Source organism: Symphodus melops, assembly GCF_947650265.1.
Source record: "Symphodus melops genome assembly, chromosome: 1".
NCBI classification, from domain to species: domain Eukaryota; kingdom Metazoa; phylum Chordata; class Actinopteri; order Labriformes; family Labridae; genus Symphodus; species Symphodus melops.
This window is the reverse complement of record NC_136691.1, coordinates 8,598,628-8,624,308: the sequence shown is the minus strand read 5'-3', so window position 1 is coordinate 8,624,308 and position 25,681 is coordinate 8,598,628. Positions and strand designations below refer to the sequence as shown.

The window sequence follows — 25,681 nt, the reverse complement described above, 5'->3', positions numbered from 1 at the left end:
GGATTAGGCCTTTCTTTCACACCAAACAGACTGCAGGGTGAGGAGCAGTCAACAGACATCACTCTAAACATCAGGACAGGTCTGGATTACGTTTTGAACACTTAACACCATTTTCTTGTCATGCTGTTGATCATTTGAGCGCTCTCTTTTTCTTCCCATCAGCGTTGCTTTAAAATAATCAGAGAGCAAGCATCAAGATCCCCCGAACAATTCTTCACACCGTGGACGTCTGGGACCGAAAAATAAACATTCAAAGGCAAACAGCATGGTTTTAAAAGTCAAGCCGTGTCCTCTTCATCACTGGTTGAACACTTCACTGTATAAGCAGTGGCTCTGAGCACTTCTGATGACTGCCTCCTTATTTCATGTTTATGGCTCTGCACACTCTGAGCCCACAGACAAGGCACCCACTCTCCTCCATTCATCGCTTTTAATTGAAAGTCAACCATGTAGCTTGTGATTAGTCTGCACACCGGCCTTTAAGTCTCGGCTGGATTATATATCCCCTCATATTTCAGCTCTACCCCTTTAATTGAGACGTTTCCCACCTTGCATGCCTCTCTGAACATCAAAGACGTCCGACCAAGCTAAAATGAATCTTTTCTTCATTCTCTTTACCTTTATCTTCTTTAGTTAAAAAATGTCTACCTTCTGTAACTGTTTTTAGTATGCACTCGTTTCAGTCCTCCGTTGTGGACACTTTGCTAATTTGAATCGTTATTATTTTTGTATTTCGTCTCTATTTGTGTCCATAAACACTCGGGGGTTGCAGGATGCGGACAACTATCAGGAAGCAGCTTCGTAAACACATGGGGCAGATGGCAGAAAGTTGTCCTGGTTCAGAGTGTACACACACACACACACACACACACACACACACACACACACACAGAACATACACAAACGCACACATACACAAGCCAACAGGGTTACTGCACATTTCCCCGCATGTGATTCTCAGTAAACTTACCGTGCAGACAGAAAATATGTGTAATTGTTCTGTTTCTTGCTGCCAGTAAATATACATCAGCTGATTAAACTACTGCTAAAAATATAACCTACCTAAAGGATCCCAAGCAGTGCATTTATATGGAACATACTGAACACAAGAACACACACAGACCGTCTGATGCACAGAGACAGACTCTAGTGATTTGTTAGCCTGAGGTGCTCCGTGGGAACCATCCTAAATTGAAGAGCAGATCCCTCCTCCTCCTCGTCTCCAGCAGTCTGCAGCCACAGACCAGGCCTAAACATATCCAGATGTGCCACCATCGATTTCCAATGACACACACACACACACACACACACACACACACACACACACACACACACACACACACACACACACACACACACACACACACACACACACACACACACACACACACACACACACACACACACACACACACACACACACACACACACACACACACACACACACACACACACACACACACACACACACACACACACACACACACACACACACACACACACACACACTCTCCTAATACACAGTCTTAATATGCCTCTGGACTTTAGAAGCAAGACCACAAGATACATAGATGGTTCTACATAATAGGAATTTGTGCAGGGCACGAATGTCTGCGCTCAGTCTTTTGAACCTCGCCATGAAACCATACACCCTGAAATAGCTTCAATCTGTAATAAACTTCTCTTGTAGGAAATATATACAACTACACTCTCATCTTATAATCATCAGATTTCAACGTTGCATGTGAGTTTTAACCGTGAGCTGGCTCTTTGACATGAGGAAAATAAAACATGTCCCTTTCCAAAGCATCGAGATACAAATTATGTAGAAGATTTAAACTTTTTTTTAAAGTTGTGGCTGCTAATGAAAACACAGTGACCCAAAAGGAGAGGACACTTATCACCACCCAAAGATCATTTCAGTAAGAAAAGAGCAGTTTTGTTTGCTGCTGTGATGTGTCGAGACTGGAGTGATCACAGTGAGTCATCAGGTGAGGGGGGAGGAGGGGGAGGGGGGGGGGGGGGGGGCAGAAAGTAAAGACCTTCATGTAATTGCGCTTCAGTCAGCAAGTAGCAGCACATAAAAGTCTTTAAGGCTTACTCAACACATCGCCACATCGCACGGTTTGGATTTAGAGTTACAAAGAGGTACATGAGGATAGATAGCCAATTATCTGAGAGAGAGGAGGAGATTTACAACTAGATCGTTCTCATCTTCAAACACTGTGTGGGATGTGATTCTTGGCTACCGAGACTGCTGAAGTATTAGTTGCGCGTGCACGCCTGTGTGTCTCTGTGTGTGTGTGTGTCATAGATAGTGAAAATACATGCCTTGTGGTTCTTTCTCTGTGGATTCTTAGCAACCGTGACTAACCTGCAGCAATACAAATGATCCCTAGTTACTGTTCAGGTTACAAAACCATTTACCAGAAGTCAGCCTGTGAAAATTATAACACACACACACGCACACACATACACACTTTTGACAGAACTTTTAACCCATGGGGAACTACAGGGGGCTTCATGGTCCGGGGTGACCCACTCACTGGAAATTCTACAGAAGCCAAAATATGTACATTCACAAATACACAAGAGGACAAAAGTGCTTTCACCATCTACAGCTTCTTTGTCTTCTTCCTCACTATGTCTAATACGAGTAGATGAAGGAATTTCCTGATTTTGGATGTCTTAGCATAGAAGCATGTTTGGCAAAACAACTCACCACTGATATTCTTGAGGTCTAGATCGTATCAAACAAACTTCCTGAGCCTTTTTGAATAGAGTGATATATAATTGAAAACTCTGCAGCAGCTACTTATGGAACTTGTAGTGGGACTTTTTCATACATTTCTTGTTTTTTACAAATTGCAGGTCAAGAATGAGATTTCAAAGTTAATGGAAAGATCCTGTTTTCATGTCAAAGTGAAGCAAGTCAGTCTCTGGCTGTGTAAGACTGTTTTGTTTAAACCTGTATGCCTAATATAATAAATGCCTGGTTGGGCTAAATTGGTCTAAACAAACTGACGAAGTGAAGAGATTAACTTTAGGTCATGGGGCGGCTGTGGTTCAGATTTAAGAGTCGCTCTCCAGTAGTCCACATCTCAGTGTCCTTGGGCAAAACACAATTAAAACTAATAATAAGTTTGCATAGCACCATGTGCCATCAGTATGTGAAAGGGTGAGTGTGATACACAAAGTAAAAACAGTGAGCAGAGGACGAAATGATCATAAATAAGTACAATTCTTTTACGATTACTTTCATAGTAAATGACCTTTATGTACACAACTGACTATGGTTATTTATTGAAGATAAAGCACGTCTATGCAAATTAACTCATTTTGTTGAATTTCATTTTTCCAATACCCAAATACTGAAAAAACATGGATTCATGGATCAGCTTGAAGTGAAAGGTAGAATAAAAAGTACAGAGTCCAAGACAGAGCTGGAAAGGTTTCACAGTTGTTTATGTGTATTTGTGTGCGACTTTGATTGGAGGTCTACGACACATCCAGTAAAAGTTAAGCATGTATTTCAGTGGACATTTAGATAAAGATTCCTGCCTAATGAGGAAACAGTTGCACAATGCGATTTAATGAAGAAAAAAAAAAAAGCTTCAGCTTTAGTTTGTTTTGACCATAATTCAACCCCCAGACAAACCACACAGTAAATACCATGAGGGTGTTTTACTACATTTGTCATACTTGTTATACTTTATAAACAAACAACGAATACTTCTTCTATCAATACTAGATTATCCAAAAGCAGCTTCCTGGTGAGGAACCTTTTCTTGTGTAACATTAATCAGTCAATTACAGAAGTGTCATCGTGCTAGTTTGTTTATGGATGGAGCTAATTATGCAGAGAGCTGCTGTGGGCTGCTATAAAACTGTCGTGTTTCAACAACAGCTGCCGTATTTAGGGTGTCTGTGATGCTGACATGCCTGGGTTTTTTTATAAACATGGTCAGACAGTTGCTCTGTGGTATTGGGTGTAATTGCAGCGGGGTAGGGAGGGAATGCTAGGACTTTTAGAGGAAGTGCAGGAATGCAGCACATCATGGGACATAATCATGCGATTTCTTTTTCAAGGCATGGACTTACAAGAAGCAGGAGCAGAATTAATGCTGAAACACACATATACACACACACACACACACACACACACACACACACACACACACACACAGACTAGTGATACTGTGACCAGAATTGCTGAATCCAGCTCTTCTTGACGAAGCCCTGCCATTATACCCCTCCAGTAAAAAAAGGTGATTACATATCTGCACCGCCCTTTAAATTCCTTTAGACATGACACTCCTCCTTGCTCCCCCCCTGTTGCTCTTTAAACTCACATTCCTAGCTCCAAAATCATGATTCCAGCTTTAATAATCTTAACTGACTTCCAGCTGCGTCTTCATCTGATCTTTGTTTATTTTCGATCTTATAATAGAGCATTGCCTGTTTCTCATTTTCTGTCCAGTGTACGTCTTTGAGTGCATGTGTCACTGAAGCAGCTGTTGGGTCAAGGAGTGGAGGAGTGTGCATGTGGGCTGAGAGACAGACAGTGGTGGAAGTTGTACTCACAGAGTTTACTAAAGCCGAAGTACAAATACGACAATGCTCGCGTAGTACTAACAGTATGCTTTCCACTACCTTGGCTACATGAGGAGGTTTAGCTAAAACAGCAGAAAGGGAGGCGGTCTTCTTTACCTTTGAAACGAAGCACTCTGCAATGGCCACAAGGTCAGCGTTGCACTTCTCAAGATCATGAAGAAGGTCCCTGAAACAAACACAGAGCTCAAACAAATCAGTTTTTCATGCAAAATTGTGCACCTCATATCCCTCATGTCTATATCACACAGCATGTGTTCTTAAAAAACGTCTCTCCCACAATGCACTGTTCCAATAAACTGTGCATTTCAGCAGTAAGAGTCACCCTGGGTACAGAAATTAGGTCTAAGGTCATTTGGCTGTCAACACATGAGAAACTTCCATGAATTCAATCAGGCAGCTCCTGTGTGTATCTGTGGACAGAATGTGTGCGTGTGTGTAATAGCACAAAAAAGACCCCTGTCGGGAGTTATTGTTTCATGACTAAAGCATGAGGTCATTGTGACCACTTTAAACTGCTTTTATGCTTCCTTTAACTGGCCAGTGTGTGTGGGCGTGACAGCTGAGAAATGAATAGGTGGGAGAGACGGGTGCGAGTCTCCAGACCACCGCGGCTGATGCTCAACTAGCCGTTTTGTATAGGACGACACACACACACACACACACACACACACACACACAAACAAAAACACACAGAGTTACGAGCGGTGCCGGAGGACACAAATATGGAGACAGAGACTTATTACAAGTACACACACCTGACTGCACATCAATGTCCTTCCCACAAATCAACAGGTGGCTCGACCCAGTTTTACTATTCACAGGACTATTTTTTTTTTGGCTTGTCCAGGACACAAGGCCATTTGTTTTTGTGTAATATTTCATGAGGTTAATCACATACTACATATGATAGAAATAAAGCTTTATTTATTATTTATTTGTTTAATCATAAAAGCAGGCATGTTTCCAGTCTACCACTGATCCCATGTGACTTAAACACAGCATCACATCTGACACAGGTCTGTAGTTTGCAGCTGAGCAGTATGATGTACCTGTTAAAGTGGTAAATGTCATCGATGTTTCCGAACAGAGAGCATTTATCTTCAGAGCTCAACGCCAGACGAGACTGGTTACTGATGCACTCCAAGTAATCCTGGGGAGGGAGAGAGGGAGAGGGAGAGAGAGGGAGAGAGAGAGAGAGAGAGAGAGAGAGAGAGAGATGCAGTTATGTTAGAGCAACATAATTCATTGCTTGTGATTTTCCTTTTAATTTGAATGTCAATGAAAGCATAATAGTCATTATTTTAGGCTGCTTCACTGACATTTCTTTTCAGTATGACTCATAGCACTTAAGCATTAGCAATGTGACTTCTGGCAACTCTCCTGCATACTTTTGATCAATATTCTAAATTATCCCAGCGAGGTGATCTTTAATAATGTATTTATTGAAGAATGACTTATTCATCAAATCTAGTTTGGTTTGATTGTATTTTTTACTTTTAATTGCACTAAGAATATTTTGTGACACTAAAATTCACTCTGGTTGTGTAAAAATGTGCTTTAATGCTTTTATTTCATACATCAATGAAGCTCTAGAATTAAAGAGAGACAAAGGCAACACTATGTATGAGATGATCTGTCATAGCTTTGTATAATCTAGATAAAGAAAGCTCATTTGGCCAATCCCTCCATTGCTGTTTTATGTCAACAGCTGGATAAGGAAATAAGACAGGTCATCAGGTTTAGTGTAAATAAACCCCTGAGTGAAAGAATGCTGAGGATACAGGTTTTCACATGGCTCTGAAAAATGTCAGATATAAGTCTATTGGAGCAGATTTTAGTCTGGTTCTTATCTCTCCCTCTATCCTCTATAATGTTGTTAGCAGGGAGTGCTGACACAGCAGAGGCCTCAGGTCTCCATGTAGCCCGCAGCAAGAAAGTGAAAGCTGGAGCGAGGAAGACAGGTAGACGAGCAGAAACTCAGCATGGAGGTGTTGCTTTCTGTTGAGTAGTTCCAGTACCAATGCCAGTTTGAGAAATACCTCTAATACAGACCTAAAGGCAAAATTGGTTATCTGCTAATTTATCAGTCGACACATAGTTTCAGTACTTTATTTTTTACCCCACCCTAAATCTTATTCTCTAAAACTGTATCTTACAAAGAAGCATTAGCATTTGAGCGGCAGCAAAAGCTGATTTAGGGTTTTATATGATAACAGCACAAAGCAACAGTGCACTGCTAGCAAGAAGGAAACGTAAGCTAGCAAAAACTGTCATCCCTGCACTTTTCTCCTTCATCAGTCTGTTTGCTTCACTTCCAGTGTTTGACATGCTGATTTCTGTTCCAGATAATGTATTTACAATCATTAACGTTAATAATAATATCAATAATAATAATAATTTAGCCTAAGTTTGAGTCAGGGAGGGGATGGATGTAAAAAGGGACTATGATTTCATCTAAATTAAAGAATGGAGAAGAAGACAGACATCTTGAAAGTTAAGAGTTTCAAGGTTATACAAGAGCTTCCGGCCAAGATTTATTTGTATGTTTTCTTCTTTTAGAATTTTACTTTCACCGCACGACTGAAGGGCAGGTTGGTGGTTTTGGCAGGGGTCACATCATAGGAATGTGTTAAGATGTGTTGACTATCGGAGGTTATGTGTAATTTGATGCTGTATTAGCCATGGGCCATGGATCTGACCCGGCCTGAGACCTTCAGTCATCATACCAAACAAACAAGGAACACACACACCTACACACACACACACACACACCAACCTGCACACACACGCACACACAGCTAAGCATCAGTCATAACATGTACAAACTTGATACCTTCTGGTGTTAACCATTAACCTCAGCAAGTACACACTAAAAACATCCCTCACTCGGAGTCTGACCGCAGTAGGAAGTCATTCCTCCAGACAAAGCCGAGTGCAAACATTCAGAACCTTCATCAAGCAATGCTCTCAGTTTATCTCCAAACTTATGGTCAACTTCAATTTGCAGTGGCCATGTGGTGCAGCTCTCGGGGCGGAAAAAAAGGGGAGAAGACAGGAAGAGGGACGGAAAGATCAGAGCTCTGTGTGTTTGAGGCTGTTTGTGGATGACAGGCCTCATTACACGCACTGATCGAGCCAAAGGGAGGAGTGGGGGTTGGTTGGGATGGTCACACCCAACAAACAACAAACAAATTCAACTCTGCACAAAAATATGATCAGGTGCCCAAAAAGGAAAAATGCAAACAAATGAACTGTTAAACTTATTTGAGAAAAAAAGTTGAAGAATTACAATTAGAAATGGCACAAATGGCTCAGAACAGAATGGAATCTAGTTAGAAAACAACAGATGTTGAAATGGGGAAGACAAAAGTGAACATGCCATATGTTGTTTGGTTTGTTGTTTTCCTTTCGCACTTGTTTTCGTTTCCTGTTGTGCCTCAATCTTTACATTGGTGAAGATATTTTCTGGATCTAATTTTTATCTGTCGGTTTAAAAAATAATAATTATGATACATTAGTTTTATATAGCGCTTTTCTAAATACTCAAAGACCTTGTTTTCTTAAGTTGAAGAACTTTGAGCTCTCAGGGCCAGTAAAATATTACATTCACTGGCAAAAGGTATGATGCTGATATATACTGTACTCACATACAGGCAGGCACAGTGTGGGTGCGATGTGTGGATCACTACCCCGCGTTGACAGATGAAACACAGGTGAGCCCAGGGGGAGTCTGGGTAAATATTTGTGTTAGGGCTGTCACACCCTCTTCCATTGCAGGAAGCAGCATGGACTAAAAGATTATTGAAACAGGGGTTGCAGGAGCGGCTCCCACAGGACAGTGCTGATAACAGACAGGTCAGTGCTGGACTAAACCGCCATGTTAAAAGCTCTATTCATACAGATACAATCAGTGCAATCCATCCTCTGTGCACTCACTGGAACTGTCATTAAAGGGGTGAGGAAAGCCTTAATGCATGTGTCTTTTCCCTGCTGAAGAATATGCTGGCCTACCCTGTAAGTGGGGTCTTCCAGGAGTGGGTGGTCTGCAGAGTGTTAGAGGCAGCAGAGGGTTATTAAGTCAAGCTCCTAAGCACTGTTCTGGGTTTTTCTAACCTACTTTAGACATTGTTATCTCAGAGATAAATCCGTCAAAACTACCTTCCTCTCCCTTTTCCTTTCTTCCTCACCTAAAGAGGGGAGGAGAGGGAGGAGGAGCAGACGAGGATGGGACATAGATCAGGAGTGACAAGCCAAAACTAAAAAATCTACAACTCCCTTCCAACCCCTCTTCTGGAGAAATGAGTTTCTCGCTCTCCACTGACAACACAATTAACCTTTTTTAACCCTAAATAACAGACGCATAAAAGCGCGCACACACACACACACATTAACCAACAGCCTTAAATAGGGGGAGGATGCACTGTGAAGAGGGAGGATATGGGAAAAATGGGCCAAGCTCCGGCACATGCATGCATCGCAAACCCTACAACACATGCAGAAGAAAGCCATTTTCTGAACTCAAATGCAAAACATGCATAACATGTGTGCACCACATTTGAGCACTGATGATGTGAATTTTCAGTTCCATAGAGAACAAAAAACAGCTGAATAAGAAAACAAAGAGAAAGGAGAGCAACCTTTGAAGTAAACCACTTCACCCAATCCTTAACAAAGCAGCTAAAGCTCTACCCAGAGGCAATGTGTATCCTCTCAGTTCAAAGCCAACCTCAGAAAAAGGAGCACATGTATCTGAGTGTGTGCATACAGTTTTGTGTATAAAAAACAACAAAAAAACATAAAGGTTTTGAATGTGGGCCTGTGCCTGCAGCACAAAGGCACTGGTGTCGTGTATCTTGGCCAAACCCCGCCTGTTAGCGCAGGTGATCTTATTGTGTCAGGCAACGAAGCAGTGTGTGTCACGTGTGTAAGGAAAACCACAAAGACATGAAGTATGCGTGTGTTATCTGGTGATTTAAAGCACCTGTATTCCCCCCTGCAAAGACCAAGGTCAAACCAGCTGGAATGAAGCACTTTTATGACTTTCCACTTCAGCTTGGATATCAACTGTACTTTAAGTCAAACTTTTGCTGAGAAAAAATTGAAACTAGATAAAAAGGAGTAAAGCTCTTATTTCAAGTCTCATTTCATTGACTTGGAACAGTCAGTAAGGTCATCCTAAGGTTTTTATATTTACAATGTTGGACTTCTATTTTGAAGCATTCCTTTCAATCTGAGTAATGTTATTTCTCAAATCGAATTTTTATTCAGTTTTAAACATGGTGATTCCCTGATGTTTACTTTGTCGTTTTTCACTTTACAGAGATTTTTTTTTTTTTTCATAACATAGTGTTGTTTTTACTGCAAATTTCACGAAAATAGCAAAATCTTATCTGTTGCAGTCATTTTTTATTCTTTTTCCTTCTCTTTGTACTTGAAGTACTTTGTGCTGCATGTTCATTTAACAGGTGCTGTGTAATTAATCCAGCAGTCTGAAAAATACTTCATTAATTCAACTGTACTTGTTACTTTCACCTCCTTACATTGCTTTAATGTAAACAAGTCCAGATAATAAGATGGGAACAAATAAAAGTTATTCCCTATTAATCATGTTTGTTAGTAACACACTTTGTGGATGAATACAAGTCATACAATCTCCAAAAGCACACATTTGTACAAGGCCTCATTCAACATTTGATGATCTGCCAAATATGCTCATATAAGGTTGAACTCCTGCCAACTTCTTTTGCTCCTACATTCTTTCACTGGTTGTGTTTGGTTAAGATAAGACTTTGGCTGAGGTTCCTTACCTCTACAATGCTGCGCAAGTCTTGGACATAGGTTCTCTCTGTGTCCAGTATTTCCTGCACCACCCTGTCCACATATGTCTTGGGTCCCTGCACCTGCCCTGTCCTCTCTCCTCCATCTGTGCCGAGTCCTGGCTCTGAATGTTCTGTCGGTGTCTGTGCACTGCCTTGTCTCCTCTGTCCCTTCCCTGCATCTACCCCCGTGTCATTCCTGTGATCTTCTTCCCGGCATCCCAGCTGCCGGGCCGGGACCAGTTCCAGCCGAATTGCCCCGGAGTCCCGGTCTGAGGTTACTGGGTTACAGTGAGGGGCAGAGACGAGGGTCGAGCGGCTTCCCAGTGAGCAGTGACTGTCTCGGGAGGAAGCAGAGGAAGACGTGGAGCTGTAGCTGACGGGTCTCTCTGCGCTGTCAGGAGAGGAGTCCATGCTGAGGGCGGAGCAGTAGCGCGAGGAAGTGTGGAGGAACGCTGGGTTGCGAAGGCAGCGGGCTGGTAAGTCAACGGAGCTCAGGACCGAGCCAGAGTCCGGAACCTCAGGAAGAGGAGGCAACACTTCCGGCAGGTAATTATAGTCATCTAGTGAGGAAAATAAGAGAAAGAAAGAGTCTCATTAACACACTTTTTTTTTGTTTTTTTCAAATATATTGCCAGTCTTTTAAATACAATTCTTCCATTGTACAGTTCACTTTGAGGTCCTACTTTACTGTTAGGGTCTCTGAAAGGCAAGAATGGCATAAACACATGCGCACAAGCTTTCTAATTAATTGCAATGAAACCACTGACTTTCGTAAAAAAGGCCGACACCAGGGCAGCAATGTAGGTCAAATATACCAACGTATCGACAATCTGCATGTCCAAGGCATGCCAAGGCAATTGCTTTCAAAATTCAAGCATTTTTTACAACTAAATGAACAACAACCACCCTACTTTGTGCTATCAAGAACCACGCATGAAACGCGTTCAAGATGATGTTTAAATCTTACAAGATAGACAGGTAATCAGTGCCATTAATGGCTGTTAGCACACAATTCTACTGGATTATTAATTACATATCACATTTAATGAGTTGCGTTTGTTTAAAGGAAATAGCATGGCTTTTCAGACTAAAGTCATTATTTAGTCATACTGGAAAGTCCAAACAGGAACTTAACCAAGTCCAAATGATATTTGCACATTCGACAGACCTTCTATTTTTCTCTTTCAAACTAAGTGCTAAAAGACTCCTTGTGTGTGACTTCCAACATGTTCAATGCCACTTCTAAATTCACACAGTCTCTACCTGTTTAGGGCTGCAATTCCTGACATTCTGTCCGACCAAAGTTCAACTGACCCAACAGCATGTAAGGACTAGTAACCCTCACAGGCTGTCTTCAGTTCCAACCAAAGAAATGTTTTATGTGCATTGACACAAAAAAACAACACACAAATGTTCAAGTTGTAAATTTGTTTGTCAGTACGCGAGTATTTCTACTGCAGACTGATGAAAAGATCTAGTTTAATGACTGGATTAACAGTGTAATACCGAGAACTCTCCACTCTGAAGCAATGAATGAAAGCCCTATTTACATGGAGGAGAGACGAGTTTGTGTGTGCAACTGCAGGAGTCTGTTTGGCACGAAGCCTGTGCCAAACTGGCTCTCAACCTTGTGTCTGTGGAGAGATCCATTAAGATAAGATTACCGTCCCTCAGAAGGTCCCACAGTTAGGCCAGCTAAAGTAAAACCACACATGAAGTCATTCAGACTGAAGCTTTCCAACTTTTTCCAATTTTGCTTTTTAGAGAGGCTAAAATAGAGTAACTACCTAAAACACAGTGAACGAGCAAGGGAAGTACATTAGACAGCATCATACTAGCCCAGTGGGAGTTTGACACCAGTCTTTATCATCAAAGCTTGATACACCAGTGACCTCGGCAGCTCTAGTGTTGTGGCAACACAGAGACCCAGTGCCCTATAGGACAAAGCCGTGCTTGCTGCCAGCAGCACCAGCTCAGCCTGAGCTCGTTTCACTTCAAAGCTCTGAAGATCACAGACTCAGAAGTTCAAAAACATGAAACGTGATGCTGAGAACAAGTACAAAGAATCCCTGTACATAGTCTCTCACCTTTCAAATAGGTACCTCAGAGGTCTTTTTGCTAAGGTGACACCTCTTTTTAAGAGTGTAAAGCAGCAGGCATGCTTGTAAGACTTGTCTCTGGTGGAAAGATCACAGGTTTGGTTTTGGCAGCCATCAGGTCTTTATTGATACTGAGTTCACAAACTGAAATGTCATGTTTCCACTTTAGCTTCATATAAAGTATCTCACACAGTTAAAAATAGGTTTTTAACCACATCACAATTGACCAATTATCACTCTATAAATATGTGATGGTAAAAGGGTATCGGCAGATGACTGGAAGCAATTAAACTGAGTAGGTTTCAGAAAAAGGGCTTAATTATCTTCTGACCAAGAGTAACGTGAGATCACTTTACATCACTTTCATTTCTGCGTGTTTGGTGCAAAGCAGATCTCATGTTCCCTTAGCTTAGTGTGAAGATTTGTAAAGGAGAAACAACAAGTTAAACAGTGCTTTGCTACACCTTTAAAGTACTTAACAGGTTGAATCTAATTGTTTTATTACAAAAATAAAAAACAAAAAAATTGAGATATGTGCTAGAACTTGTTCTTATTTCTTCACTCTGCTTCAGAGGTGTAAGTAAATATTTCTCTTAGCCAGGCTAGCTGTTTACCTCTGCTTTCAGTTTATGCTATATGTTGGGCTTATCTAGCAACTAACCAACTCACTGATGATTCATCTCCTCTTACTGTTGATGAGAAAGCAATGAAGTCTATTTTCATAAATTTACATTGTTTAACTGTAGTTATTAATGTTCTTTAATCTATCTTTTGTTCACCAAATCCTGAGCGTATAAGAAGCCTTTATGCTAGCAGCTCCACTTTCTTTGCTGACAGCTAACTTTGCTTCATCTGCTCTTTGATGTTGGACAGGGCAAACAATTATCATTACATGCTAGACAGATAATAAGGGAATGCGGGAACTGCAATGTTTTTGGGACTTCAATTTGATTCCAAAAGTTTGATAAGGGCCCTCGTATCAAGCTCTTGTCAATGTGAATATCCGATGTGCTGAATAACAGTTTTCTCATAATTTAATTTTGCTCCACTGCTGTGCCAAGGAAAACTAAAAAGGAATAGAGCATCCAAAAACTGAGGCGGCATGAAAACGTTTCCTCAGAAAAGTTTGGAACTGATTCACTGCTTGTCCATGTCAATGGTGCGTGTCCATTCAGATGTTTGTACTCCCAAGACTGACCTACTTTTGATTAATTACAGATCAGACAGGATGTGGTGAATGAAAATCCTTAAACTTAATAGCCTTGACATTTTAATAAGCAACACTGCTTTCAAGTTAGTTAAAATGAGCAAAGGATTATATTACATTTCACACCAAGGCATTAATAGCTAACTGACCATTTTATTAGCTCTTTGACAAATCTATGGTTTATTCTTCCTTATCTTTGAAAGTTATGTAACTTTATCTTTATTTATTGTGTGTGCACGTTTCACACGAAATGCATTAAGCTTATCACTACAGAGATAACATTAACCAAGCTAATAACCTGAAGGTCCTCACACCTGCCTTTTCAACTAGATATGGTGAAAAAGCAGAGTATGCACACACGCACAAATGCACACACACACACACACACACACACACACACACACACACACACACACACACACACACACACACACACACACGCAAGTAGAGCAAATACAAAGGAGCCATGTGTTTCCGTTTGCAGTGAGACTCAAACATCACAGAGGCGAATTGCTCCATCTTGTATTTGCCCAAGCCCTCCTTCCCACCTTCCAAACTTCATGTTTTGGGCACACCCTGACGGTTTCCTGGGTGAACTGGCTCCAGTACACGTGTGCGCACACATACACACACACAACAAGCTCAACCCCCTCCTCTACACACACACAGACAGAGATGGCCAAGCTTTAGTTACCTCCCGTCCACATTATGTTCAACCTGATCCTTGTAAATGATCTCTAATTATGCTCCTTAGCATGCAGGTTGGGACTGTTTCTCCTCTGTGCATGTGTGTGTGTTTGTGTGTGTGTGTGTGTGTTACAGGTCCGTGCATGCGAGAGGATTAGGATAGTGTGTGAGAGCTTTGTTTCCTGCCAAACTAGAAAGGGACTGAACCAGCGAGTGCTTAAATAACCTGGCTTCAATATCTGGCTTTCATTTGACTTTAAGATGACAAAAGAGCTGGGGCTCTTTCACAGCCAAGTTTAATAATGTTGAACATCAGGCCTGTCTGGAAGGCAAACAGCGAGAAGCAGTCTGAGGCCTGGGCAGACTATGTACACAGAGAGAACACAAAACACTGGCAAAATTGCTAGTCACATGTGGTGGGGTTTTTTGTGTAATGCACAAATCTTGTTTTATTTTAAGACATGAAGATACCTGTGCAGTTTGATTATTAGATTATTGATTGTTTGATTATTATGAAAAGGGTTTTAATTTTCAAAAATATCAATATCAATAAAGCAACTGATCCATGTTAAATCTACACTCTTGTCACTTTTGATCATTTGCTGCATTTCCAGAAATAAAGACAGACTCAAATTACATAAGTGAGTGATTTTTTTGTAACAGGGATTTTTGTTTTTGTTTTCAAATAACATAGGAGTGGATCTTCCAGTGACCTGTTTTGTGCAAATGAGGGAAAACTTGTTTTAACATTTTGTTAACTTTAAAAGACAAAACGACTGATCTGGAGACCATGTATTGTACCTTTCTTATTTTCATTTGCAATAAAAGCTTCCCAAACAACTTAAAATTAGCATTATTGGTGCTAAAGATAAGACACTATCAGCCAAAAGTGAGACATGATAACTCCTCTCTCCACTGATGAAGTCAACTTAAAGCCTCACTACCTGTCCAGCCAAGTTTAATGACTCATACTAAACTTAACCCGTCCACTTCAGTTGCACACTTTACGGCCACCTGAAGTGCTCTTTGCTCTGGAGAGGTCAGCAAACCCTCGTCTCTTTACAGCCATATGACCTTCACATTTTTTTTCCTGATAGACGTGAACATCCTGTGTGGACATTTAGGTGAACAATTCGGCCATATGCATATTTGCATGAAGTACAGATACAAAAACATCACGGTATACATTTTGATTTCAGGGGTACTGGGTGTAAAACACATTTTACAAACTGAAAATGTGATGTGTGCTGGTTCAAGTAAGACAGCTTACACATGGCTAGCAGGGAGTATCCCTCAGCAACAAAACACAATGAAGGCAAGGACGGGATCTCGTGGGGAAAAGAATCTAAATTTGGAAAATACACACTTGGTTTGGCTAGATCTGAAGGCTGACATTGGACTTGGCTGACTGCATCGAGCAAGTTGAGCACCAGTTTGGCGTAACGCATTATTACAGTGACCAGCATATGCTGAGGATTAGACCTCCAAAACCACAGACTTGAATTAAGTTCTTCTGTTGCAACATTGGAAGTCTGTACTGGGGTTCGTGAGAGTCCATTAGAGTCCAACAATTTAGGCTGCTGTGCGATATCTTCAGACACATAAATAACAACAATTATTTCATGCGTGTGTGAACACTCATCTTGGATTTAGAGAGTACAAAAATGTTTTTTATGAAATCAAGTAAGAAGAAAAGGCACTTTTCAAAAACTACAAATGGTTTGCAGAAGAACCTTGCAGCACATTTCCAACCACAATTAATCACTTTTCAAAAAGAAACCACACACAGTGGATTTGCTTATTGGGGAAGAAAAAAAAAAGCAAAAATCTTTTATGTTTATTTATGATTTCTACCAACAACTTTCCCTCCTTCAGTTACTACTTTCCCATTGGTGTGGACACTGAAGAAATCTCTTTCTACACTGTTGAATGAGACGAAATGACAAAAAGGAGCCATTTGCAATGGACACAATCAGCCACAACATCACTTTTTTGTTTCCACTTTTTCATTGATCATTCCGGCCATTTTCCTTCTCCCTTCCTGCCATTCTTCTTCTCCCTTTTCCTCTAATACATTCAGCCACACAGCATACGTTTGACTGATCTTGTAGTAACTGTTCTCTGTCTCCATATGAGCTCCAGGAAATTCCTCTTAGCTCGGACCATCCTTCTCTGAGCATGTACTTTACTATATAAAAATACACACAGGCGGGTCAGTGTGTATCTATGGCTGCAGACCTCCTGGGCTTATATTTGCATTTGGTGCACACTGCACATGTGTTCATAACGCTCCCTATTCAAATGACTGGACCTCATCGGAGAGGAAATCACAGTGGGCGTAGACTTTCTGGAGATGCCTTCATTCGAGTTGAAATGCAGATTTCTGCATTCACACACTGAACAACAGACCTTTCCTAATCCTTTTAAAACAAGATGATGTCCATCTAAAACCAGGTTATTGTAGGTTTATGTTTCAATATTTCCTTAACAGAAGTTTGTCTCCGCAAACATGCAGGATTTGAATGTCAGGAAACACACAGCAGGACAATCTCTGGAATAATTTACACAGGGTAACACTGAATCATCATTTTACTCTCAAGAGCACAATTTTGTGTTAATTGGTAACTTGCTGGTCTCGTGCAAGCAGGAAGACATTTAATACACCACACTTACAGGTTCAAAGTTTAACTTCATAGGAGTAGTTTGAAAAAAGAGATAGCTTTAATTTTAACCAGACATGATCTGTATTTAGGGTTAAAGAGATTTCCTCCCCCGGTGAGAGGACCAGACAATCAACCGTGTTTGTCCGTGTGTGTTCCTGTTTATTCTGCACCAGGGCTACCAGATGGCAAAAGAGTTCAATGCCAGGCAGATAATTGCTGACTCTGCAGTCCCAGGGAACCCAAGTGCATTGAACAGAATGCAGAGGGGGTTTGATGTAAACAATAAAGAGTTGTTGGTTTTTTTTATGCAAGCAACAGTTTAAAGTGACAGTATTCAGTCTGGCCGCTTTTGTCTTTAATTTCGCTGCATCTTGGTAAACTTTTAGCTGCACTTTTTAAACGTAGAAGAATGGGGAAACATGATGACAAGGGGACATGTGCGTCAGTGGGAGAGTGAGAAATGAGGAGGAGATGACCCAAAGGAATGAAAGTAGGAAGAAGAGATGAGATGAAAGGCCAAAGGTCAAACACCACCCACTCCCTTCCCTTTTCTCTCTTTCCTCCTGGCTCTGCCTCCTGTTGAATCCCGCCTTTAATGGTCCTTTAACCTTTGAGAACTGGACTTCTCCATCGAAATTCTACTGGAAACAAAGCTTCTATCTTTCACAGCATTATGTACAACCTTCAGACAGCCTTAATCCGGTTTCTGCCCATTTCGTTACGGCACCACACCTTGCGCCTGCTCTCCGTTTCTGATAGAGACGCAGGCTTGATCACAACTGACGCTGAGGACCTTAAAGTGTCACTCAGGATTTCACACCACCGACCAACAACCGTGGAGGAGCAAGGGGCGGAAGAAGAGAGAGGGCAGAGGTGGGAGAGAGACGGAGAGAGGCGAGGGATGGGATTGGAGACAAGAGGCGGGGTTTAAACCTGGGCAAATTCAACAATGAAAGAACAGAGAGCTGAGCAGGCTTAGGGCCCACATTAAAATGCAGATGTATGGGAGGATGGATGGAGAAAGAAAATGCGATTAATAAGACGGCTTCAAATATCTGAACACAGCACAACTGGCAGGGACAGAAGTTTAAAATTGACAGTGCATCTTTATGGACTTCTGTGGCTTTCATTGGCTCGCAAAACACAGCTCGAGTAAATACACCAACAGCTGCAAACGCGAAGAAGCAACAAATGGCTTTTTCTCCAGGTTTTTCCCCTTCAAAAACACAAACATTCATCATTTACAGGCACATTCACACACGTTGACACCTTCTTATTTTCAGAAATGGCAAATTAAAGGCTTAAGTCCTTGAGAAGCACACCTCTGTTTGTCACTGTGGACATCATGGAGGAATGTGCGTGGAGCTCTTTTCGCTGACAGCACCGGTGTTTAGCCTCTGCGGGACAGAAATGTCCAACAGCAAACTTACACCTCCCTATTTTCAGACACATCTCACACCCACCCATGTGACCCCTCACTGCTCACACCCTTTGCTCACTCCTCCCAAGTGTGACACACTAGCCTCATTCTCGGGATTTCGGCACCGAGGAAAACATCGCCACTGGACATTCCTGCATCCATGTCTTTAATATGTAATGTTAGAACATGACTGGTTTGTTTTCCTAAAACTCCAATGAGAACTCTCCCCCCTCTCTGCAAAGTGCCCTCCCCTCCGCAGAGCTGCAGCTTCTTGCACGTGAGCGTGCTCAGGATGGGGGGCAGATGTCCTCCCCGAGGACTGAGCCAGCTAGCAGGGTGGGAGGAGGAGGAGGAGGACGGAGGGGTCCATTGTCTCCAGCACCTCTAAACCAAAGAGTTTGCTCTAAACAGTAATTACACCCCCCTCTTTCTCTCCTCTCCTCTATCCCATTTGTGGCCACCCCCCAAACTGCTGCCCTGAAGGCTCTAATTTGGGTCACAGGATGCAGAATGGCATCTTAACACCCGGTCAAACCTAACGCCAGCAAGAGGAGACTGGCACATATGCTGGATTGAAGAGATATTAGGTGTAAAAAATTGAATAGAAAGAATTGTAGAGTATGACGTCTCTATTGTTTTGTAGAGTAAAAAGTCTCGAGGCAGATGAACACTAACAGACCAATATGCCACACGTTCTGTGAGTGTCCTGCAGTGCCGACATTTGTATTAATTCATTAAAGTTACACTTCTATCCAGCAGAAACTTGAAAGAATAGCGACATGCTGCGCACACATCTTCTCAGCATCATTAGGACTTTAACCCCAAATGTCTGCGAGAAAGCAAACACGCTTCATTCAACACCAGGGCTGAGAAAACAACCAGAGGACGCTGTTCATACAACCTTGCTGCTGAGGGACGAACACTGCTGGGACACTTCACACAGCGCTGTCAGCTGAGGGGAAAATATCACACACAGAGCTCACAAAAGAGCCGCTAAAACAAACAGCCCAGGCCATCAAGAACTTGTAAAGAGAGGTTGTATTTAAAAGGTTGCTGTTTGAAGTTGGACCACTTGAAAACCAGCCTCAGTTCATCTTTTTTTTTTGTGTGTGCTCTTATGATAGTTCAAACTAGTGCTCATCACATGAAGAAAACTCAAAGACTGTATTCTACATGTGGTGGATGTAAGCCTCTTTGATGGGGTTTTAAGACATGTTTGCCAGAGAAATCCGATCACCACGCAACAAGACATCGCTTTTCATCTCCAAAAGGCGAGAATCCAAACAAGTTCAGAAGACACACACACACAAAAAAAGGATGAATTGAAGAGCGTATGCTTACCAGTAGGCATTGTGTTTTTGCTTTTACTCCACAAGTTCAGCAAATGAAGCCAAGTTTTGAAAAAAATAAAATAAAAATGTAGGTGCAACTTCAGGGTTTCCTCAGCAGGTCACATCTCCAAAAGATTCCAAACAGTACTTCCAGCAAAGCCTTAAAAAAAAATTAAAAAAAAAAATCCTTCAGATTTCCCAGATACTCCCGGTCATTGTGATTCCTGTCTGCAAGCAGTCTGCACCTCCATAACATACACAGGAGCACACACTCCACCACTTTGTTTTCCTCTACATACACACACATACACACACAAGTCTTTGTGCCTGATGTTCTGTCTTCTTCCTCACACTTCACTTTGCTGAGGATCTCCTCTTCTCCTCCTCCTGAATGCCTCTCTCCCTCCCTCTCTGTTGCTGCAACACATCCACAGCCTGCATGTGTGCATCTAAAAGTGTTCATATGTGTATTTGCGTGTGCGTGTATGTGTGTGTGTGTCAGAGTGAATGGCCTCTGCTCCCTCCCTGCTGGGTTTTCCCCTCCCCCTGACTCCTCCTCTCTCTCTCTCTCTCTCTCTCTCTCTCTCTCTCTCTCTCTCTCTCTCTCTCTCTAACGCAGCAAATTACAAGGAGCTGGGAGTTCCACATACAGAACCTCCTCTGCTTTTTCCTCTCTTTTATCTTTTCTTCTCTTTTTCATCTTTTCCTCCTCTTCGCTGGTTCCCTCATCAAACTTTTAGTTTGGCTCTGTAACGCTGGGCCAGCACGTCAGTTCGTGTGTGTGTGTGTGTGTGTGTGTGTGTGTGTGTGTGTGTGTGTGTGTGTGTGTGTCTGCTGCTTGCTCAGCAGGCAGCTGAACTGCTGGTGTTGTGCTCAGACTCCAAAGATCACACACACGCACACGCACACACGCACACGCACACACACACACACACACACACACACACACACACACACTTTACAAGGACGGTGGTGGTGTGTCTGGTTGTGTGTGTGCATGTGTAGGGAGTGTTGGTCGCGGCTGATCAATAGCCGGGAGCCAGCTCAAACAAAAGCTCCTCGTCCACTGCGAGACACTGCAGCGCTCATTGTGTCCCAGATCAGAGTGAGAGAGGGAAGCCGGGCAGAATGAGCGCACAGAATGTCAGAAGTGGGATTCAAGATGTAAATGAGCAGCAGGGAAAACGGACACAGGCAGCAGTGTCTCAGAGTGCAGTTCATCAAGTCTTTTGCCTGTGACCCTCTGCAGACCCCCAAAGGACACTTATCATTATCACTGTCACAGTTAGCACTTTTTTTTAGCGTCTTTACTAGAATGTAAAGGCCTATGACCACCATCAGCATTTTTTCGCACTGGAAGCTCCTGTTTTTCATACAAACCAACAAACCAGTTCAACATTTTCAGCACTCAGCGACCTGAGCAAACAAACACAATAGCATCAGCTATTTTCTTATCACTGCTCTCCGACTACGGTCATCAACACGTGACACACTACTGTGCTCAAATCAATTAAAGCCAAGAGGGGACGGAGCATCAGATATCATCTTTGTCAACATGATGGAGAAGAATTCTTTTTCCTCACATGTCTGACTTAATGTACCAAGACTCGTTTTTGGAAGGGTTCAATCTACAGGTCTGATTGACAGAGCTGCTGCTCATGCCAGGACATGATAATACATGTATTTACATGATATTCCTTTCCATTGCGTTTTAAGGTTTTCTTGTCCTTGGATAAAAGCAAATATCAGGCACAGAGAGCAACTTAAACTCAGCACTGTCAGAGGCCCTCACTCTGTTCTCCCTTACTTTGGAAAACCACCTGTTGCAACGTCCTCCATCCTTCATTCAGTAAAACGTGCTAAACTTACACCAACTTCTCTCTTCATCACCAGGGTTGTTTTGTTGCCAGCTTGAGAGACCATTTTTTCATCAAAGGCCTGAATGATAAGATGAAGGCTTGGGGCAATAAGAAGCAGCTTTAATTAAGCCCCCCTCCCCCTTTGGAGTTGCACCGTCTTAGTTTCATAGTAATTTAGGTGCTTGACTTGTGAGATGAAATCAGGACTTGTTGTTCTTGGATACTTTTTATTGTGACACATTTCTTGTTTTTAAATATCTTGTAAATCCAAATCAAAACGTGATACCAAGACCTACATGTACCTACTTGTGACGAGTTGCATTATGGCTTCAGGGTGGGACCAGTTCAACCAAGAAGAACATTTAATTCCTCTTTTCCAAAAGGAATGTATTGTAAAAAAAAAAGAAAGAAATTTTAAATCAAAGGAAATGTTGGTAAAATTAACCAAACTTCTTCTTAGCAGATATATGATTACCTAAATTCAGTTTGTTGCCAGGTCAGGAACCTCAGCGCTATAATGTGTAATGTCAGACATCACTTACAGTAACAGACATGTCGGGCCATGTGTCCCATACGGAGGACACACAAGAGACAATGGACCCTCAGTCTCACACACTAAAGCCAATGTGTTGACTATTTGTTGTGGCTCTTTAAAGACAGGGACTGGTCCCAGCAGCATGGGGTCCTGCTTACACCACCCCCTTGTCTTCACCTATACAATAATAGAGACCCCCTGGACTATCCCCTCTCTTTCTCAATCACACTTTTACGAACAAGACCGCAAGAAGCACGACCCTTCTCTCTAATGGTCTGAGGGTCCGTTGACCCACGAAGCCCCTGAACCTCTGCTCCCCAATCCATGCCCCCCCCACCCCCACCCCAAAAACACACATGGACCATCCATAATGAGCACCTCTGGCTCAGCAAACACACCGAGAACGTCTCAGCTCCTCGGTTCAGTCAAGCACGACCTGTTGATGACAGAAAACTACAGCAGCAGTCCAGCTTATCTGATGCCCCCTGTGCAGTCCACAACACTCCCTGCAGGACGACACTCACAGGAACAATTTGTTATCCTCTTGTGCACTGGATATATAATAACTGTTATGTGGACTAACGTGTGTGTAGAAAAAATGATTTTAATTGGGAATGACTGACGAGACGAGATCAGGCTGAAGAACACGATGCAATTAAAAAATACATTTGATGATTTCGCCGCAGATTGTATCCCAAAGAAAAATTTGCAACAGCAGATTGTCATAATGTTTTTGACACGAGAAGGACTAGTCAATGCTGAATGGCGATTAATTTACAAATAGTTTAGTCTTAATAATGACTGCAGTAAGATCTGGGCTGATGTAGGGTTGCATCCAAAAAGTGAATCTCAATGGACATTTGCCATGTGTGAAAATCTTCATACAAGTCAAAACTTGGAACTCTTGAGCTTTTCTAGATTTCCACTTGAGTGGTTTTAAACACCACAAGAAGGAGGGAAATTCTTGTTATCTTTTGACGAAGACACATTGTTTAGTTCTCTTGAGTGGGTTTTTACAAGTACTTATCAATATCAACTGTACTATGAACAGTAGATAACATCAGCATTGGTTTCTGTTGGCAAAATTCAGCTGGAGTTTCTATTGCGAAGCTAAGCAATGTGCTGCTGCTGCTGAAAAAAACAACAACAAAAACATGTAAAAAAGCATATTAGTTTGAGTGTACGTTTGTTTTAAAATGCACCTATGATTTATAAATAACTTGTACAACCCCACTTCAAATATTCCTAACTATCCGCTTGACAAGCCGAAGTCTGAAAGCACCATTTATCTGGCATATAGGACCGAATGGACATAACACACGCACACACACAGAGCAGATTTCCCAACAGACCCCCCCTCTTTCACAGCTAACAACAAGCTCTAACAAGGCAGTAACACTTTAGGACCCTACACACAGACAGACACTCTGTTTTTGCACCCACAGTCAGAAGTGATAGTTTGAGAGATGGCAGGGGCCATAGTGCTGTGGTGGTCACTATGACGACTAAAGGCATTCATCTCCATGGCATTTGGATAGACGCTGAGAGAGAGCGGAAGAGAGAGGAAGAAAGAGATGAAAATGCTTGTTGTCAATAAAGCCCTCGATTTCTTATAACACTTGGACGGAGCAAACAAGGAATCGGGGCAAAGAGTTCATAGAAACTCTATTCAACTTTTACTGGGGCACCAATGCACACACACCATCACTTGTTTTTATGCAGCATTGTAAATACTGCCTTTAGAGACCACAGCCTCTTGAAAAGGATTAAGTTTATGTGTGTGCAATCAGAACTTAAAACTGACCCCAACCACTCGAGCACGTCCTGCAGGAGAGGTGGAGAACTTATTTAACGTGTGTTATTGCAGCAGGCATTGTGTGTTTTTGCAACTGTGCATGTGTGTCCGATCTCTTGCTCCGACAGCCTGACAGCCCCTTCATTTTCTCAGAGGGAAATACACTCAGACGGAGAGGGACTGTGACTAATGACAAGAGGGTTTTGTGAGTGGCGGGGGCCCATGATTCATATACAGTTTCCCCCTCCCTCTGTGACTCTATCTGTCTCTGTCGCTGCTGAGATGGATCACCTGCAGACACACTTTCTTTCTGTCTCTCTCGCGCACAGATTCTTCAAGTGTCACAGGCCTTTAAGCTTTTTGTTCTTGCCGACCGAGCTCTTAATCAACTCCTCCACCCCCACCCCGCATTTCTGTCGCTTTTGAACCCTTAAGTGACATCAAGCCTGGCAAAACATCCTCCTCCCTTTCTTGCATTTTCAAATCTATTCTATATCCAAAACATCCCACACATTAAAATGATTCAATCTTAGCCTTCTAAAAGACACAGGAGTTTTTTAACGTTTTCCAGGAAATCATTTGTCTTGACAAAAAAGCAAGTCACTGATAAATGTTTCAAGATGTAAGGGAGTTTTTTTAGGTAAAGAGATGGAGCAGAAAAATTAAATGAACTGTGCTGTTTAAAAAAATCTTGTTGGTTAAGGTTTGGGATAAATGTCCTTAAAGGGACCTTGTTTTGTCAAGATACAGTAATAACCTATTTAATGCTAGGGTTCAGTCACGTTTAATGACTTTTATGTTCAGTGTGCTGCATCCCAATGCTGGGATGACCAATATACCAGTAAACAAATGCTCAACCATGCCTTCATGACCTTAAGTGCAGCCACTACCATCATCGGCTACCAATGCAGAAGATAACGACATGGTTATTCTTTTGTTTTTCTTATGTTTTGCCAGCTAAATAACAGCCCTTGTTGGCAACCAAACTTGGGCGTGGTCCTTCTGGGGACAGGGTGTTTGGTCTGTCTCATTTATCTCCAAGTCCACTGACAACATCACCTGTTCTTCTTTTTGCTCATAACAATTAAAGCAGGAAAGGAGGCTTTGCTTTAATATTATTACAATTTGTAGGCTGTTGATCAACAGCTAAAGCTGTTATCACATACTGTATGCGGGACTGCCCCTGAATTCTTGGTTTGTCGCACATTCACCTCACAGTAACTGTCCTGGTCAGATGGAGAAGAGGTCTCAGATATGCCCTAAAGTTTAAACAAAACAAGACAGGAGTAGCAGGCAAAGCAACAGAGTCCAACGCTATGTGGGAACGTTTGTCTTGATATTAATGCTACCTGCTGTTGGACATAATCACACTATTAATCAAAGAGCAGAGAAGAACACATGGCAAACATAAATTAAATAAATGAAGCAGTTTCATTACATGCCACACATAACTTATCAGATTTTTGTTTTAGATTTTGGAACACATGATTGTTCACTTTCAGTCAGAGAGAGAGAGAAAACAAATTAACAATTATAATCTGGTTAGCTTAGTTTAGCAAAAATACTCAAAACAGCTAGCTTTAAAACAACACTAGTGGACTTTTTTTTTTTTAAATTAGGCTACAATCAACTCAACTTGAAAAGCTTTCATT

At 41.9% G+C, this 25,681-nt stretch overlaps 1 protein-coding gene across 3 annotated transcripts in view; it reads right to left on the bottom strand.

Moving 5' to 3' along the window:
- LOC306832873 (pleckstrin homology domain-containing family G member 1) overlaps window positions 1-25,681 on the bottom strand; it is a 63,744-nt gene that overhangs the window by 12,938 nt on the left and 25,125 nt on the right. For 2 of the 3 annotated variants that reach the window (XM_079357893.1, XM_079357895.1), the window contains exons 2-4: window positions 10,422-10,993; window positions 5,664-5,764; window positions 4,711-4,780 (exon numbers count right to left, since the gene is read on the bottom strand). In XM_079357893.1, coding sequence (XP_079214019.1) covers window positions 4,711-4,780; window positions 5,664-5,764; window positions 10,422-10,993 — 743 coding nt within the window. Of the gene's footprint in view, window positions 1-4,710; window positions 4,781-5,663; window positions 5,765-10,421; window positions 10,994-19,850; window positions 20,339-25,681 lie in introns of those variants that run through there. The other variant, XM_079357894.1, reaches the window with a different exon arrangement.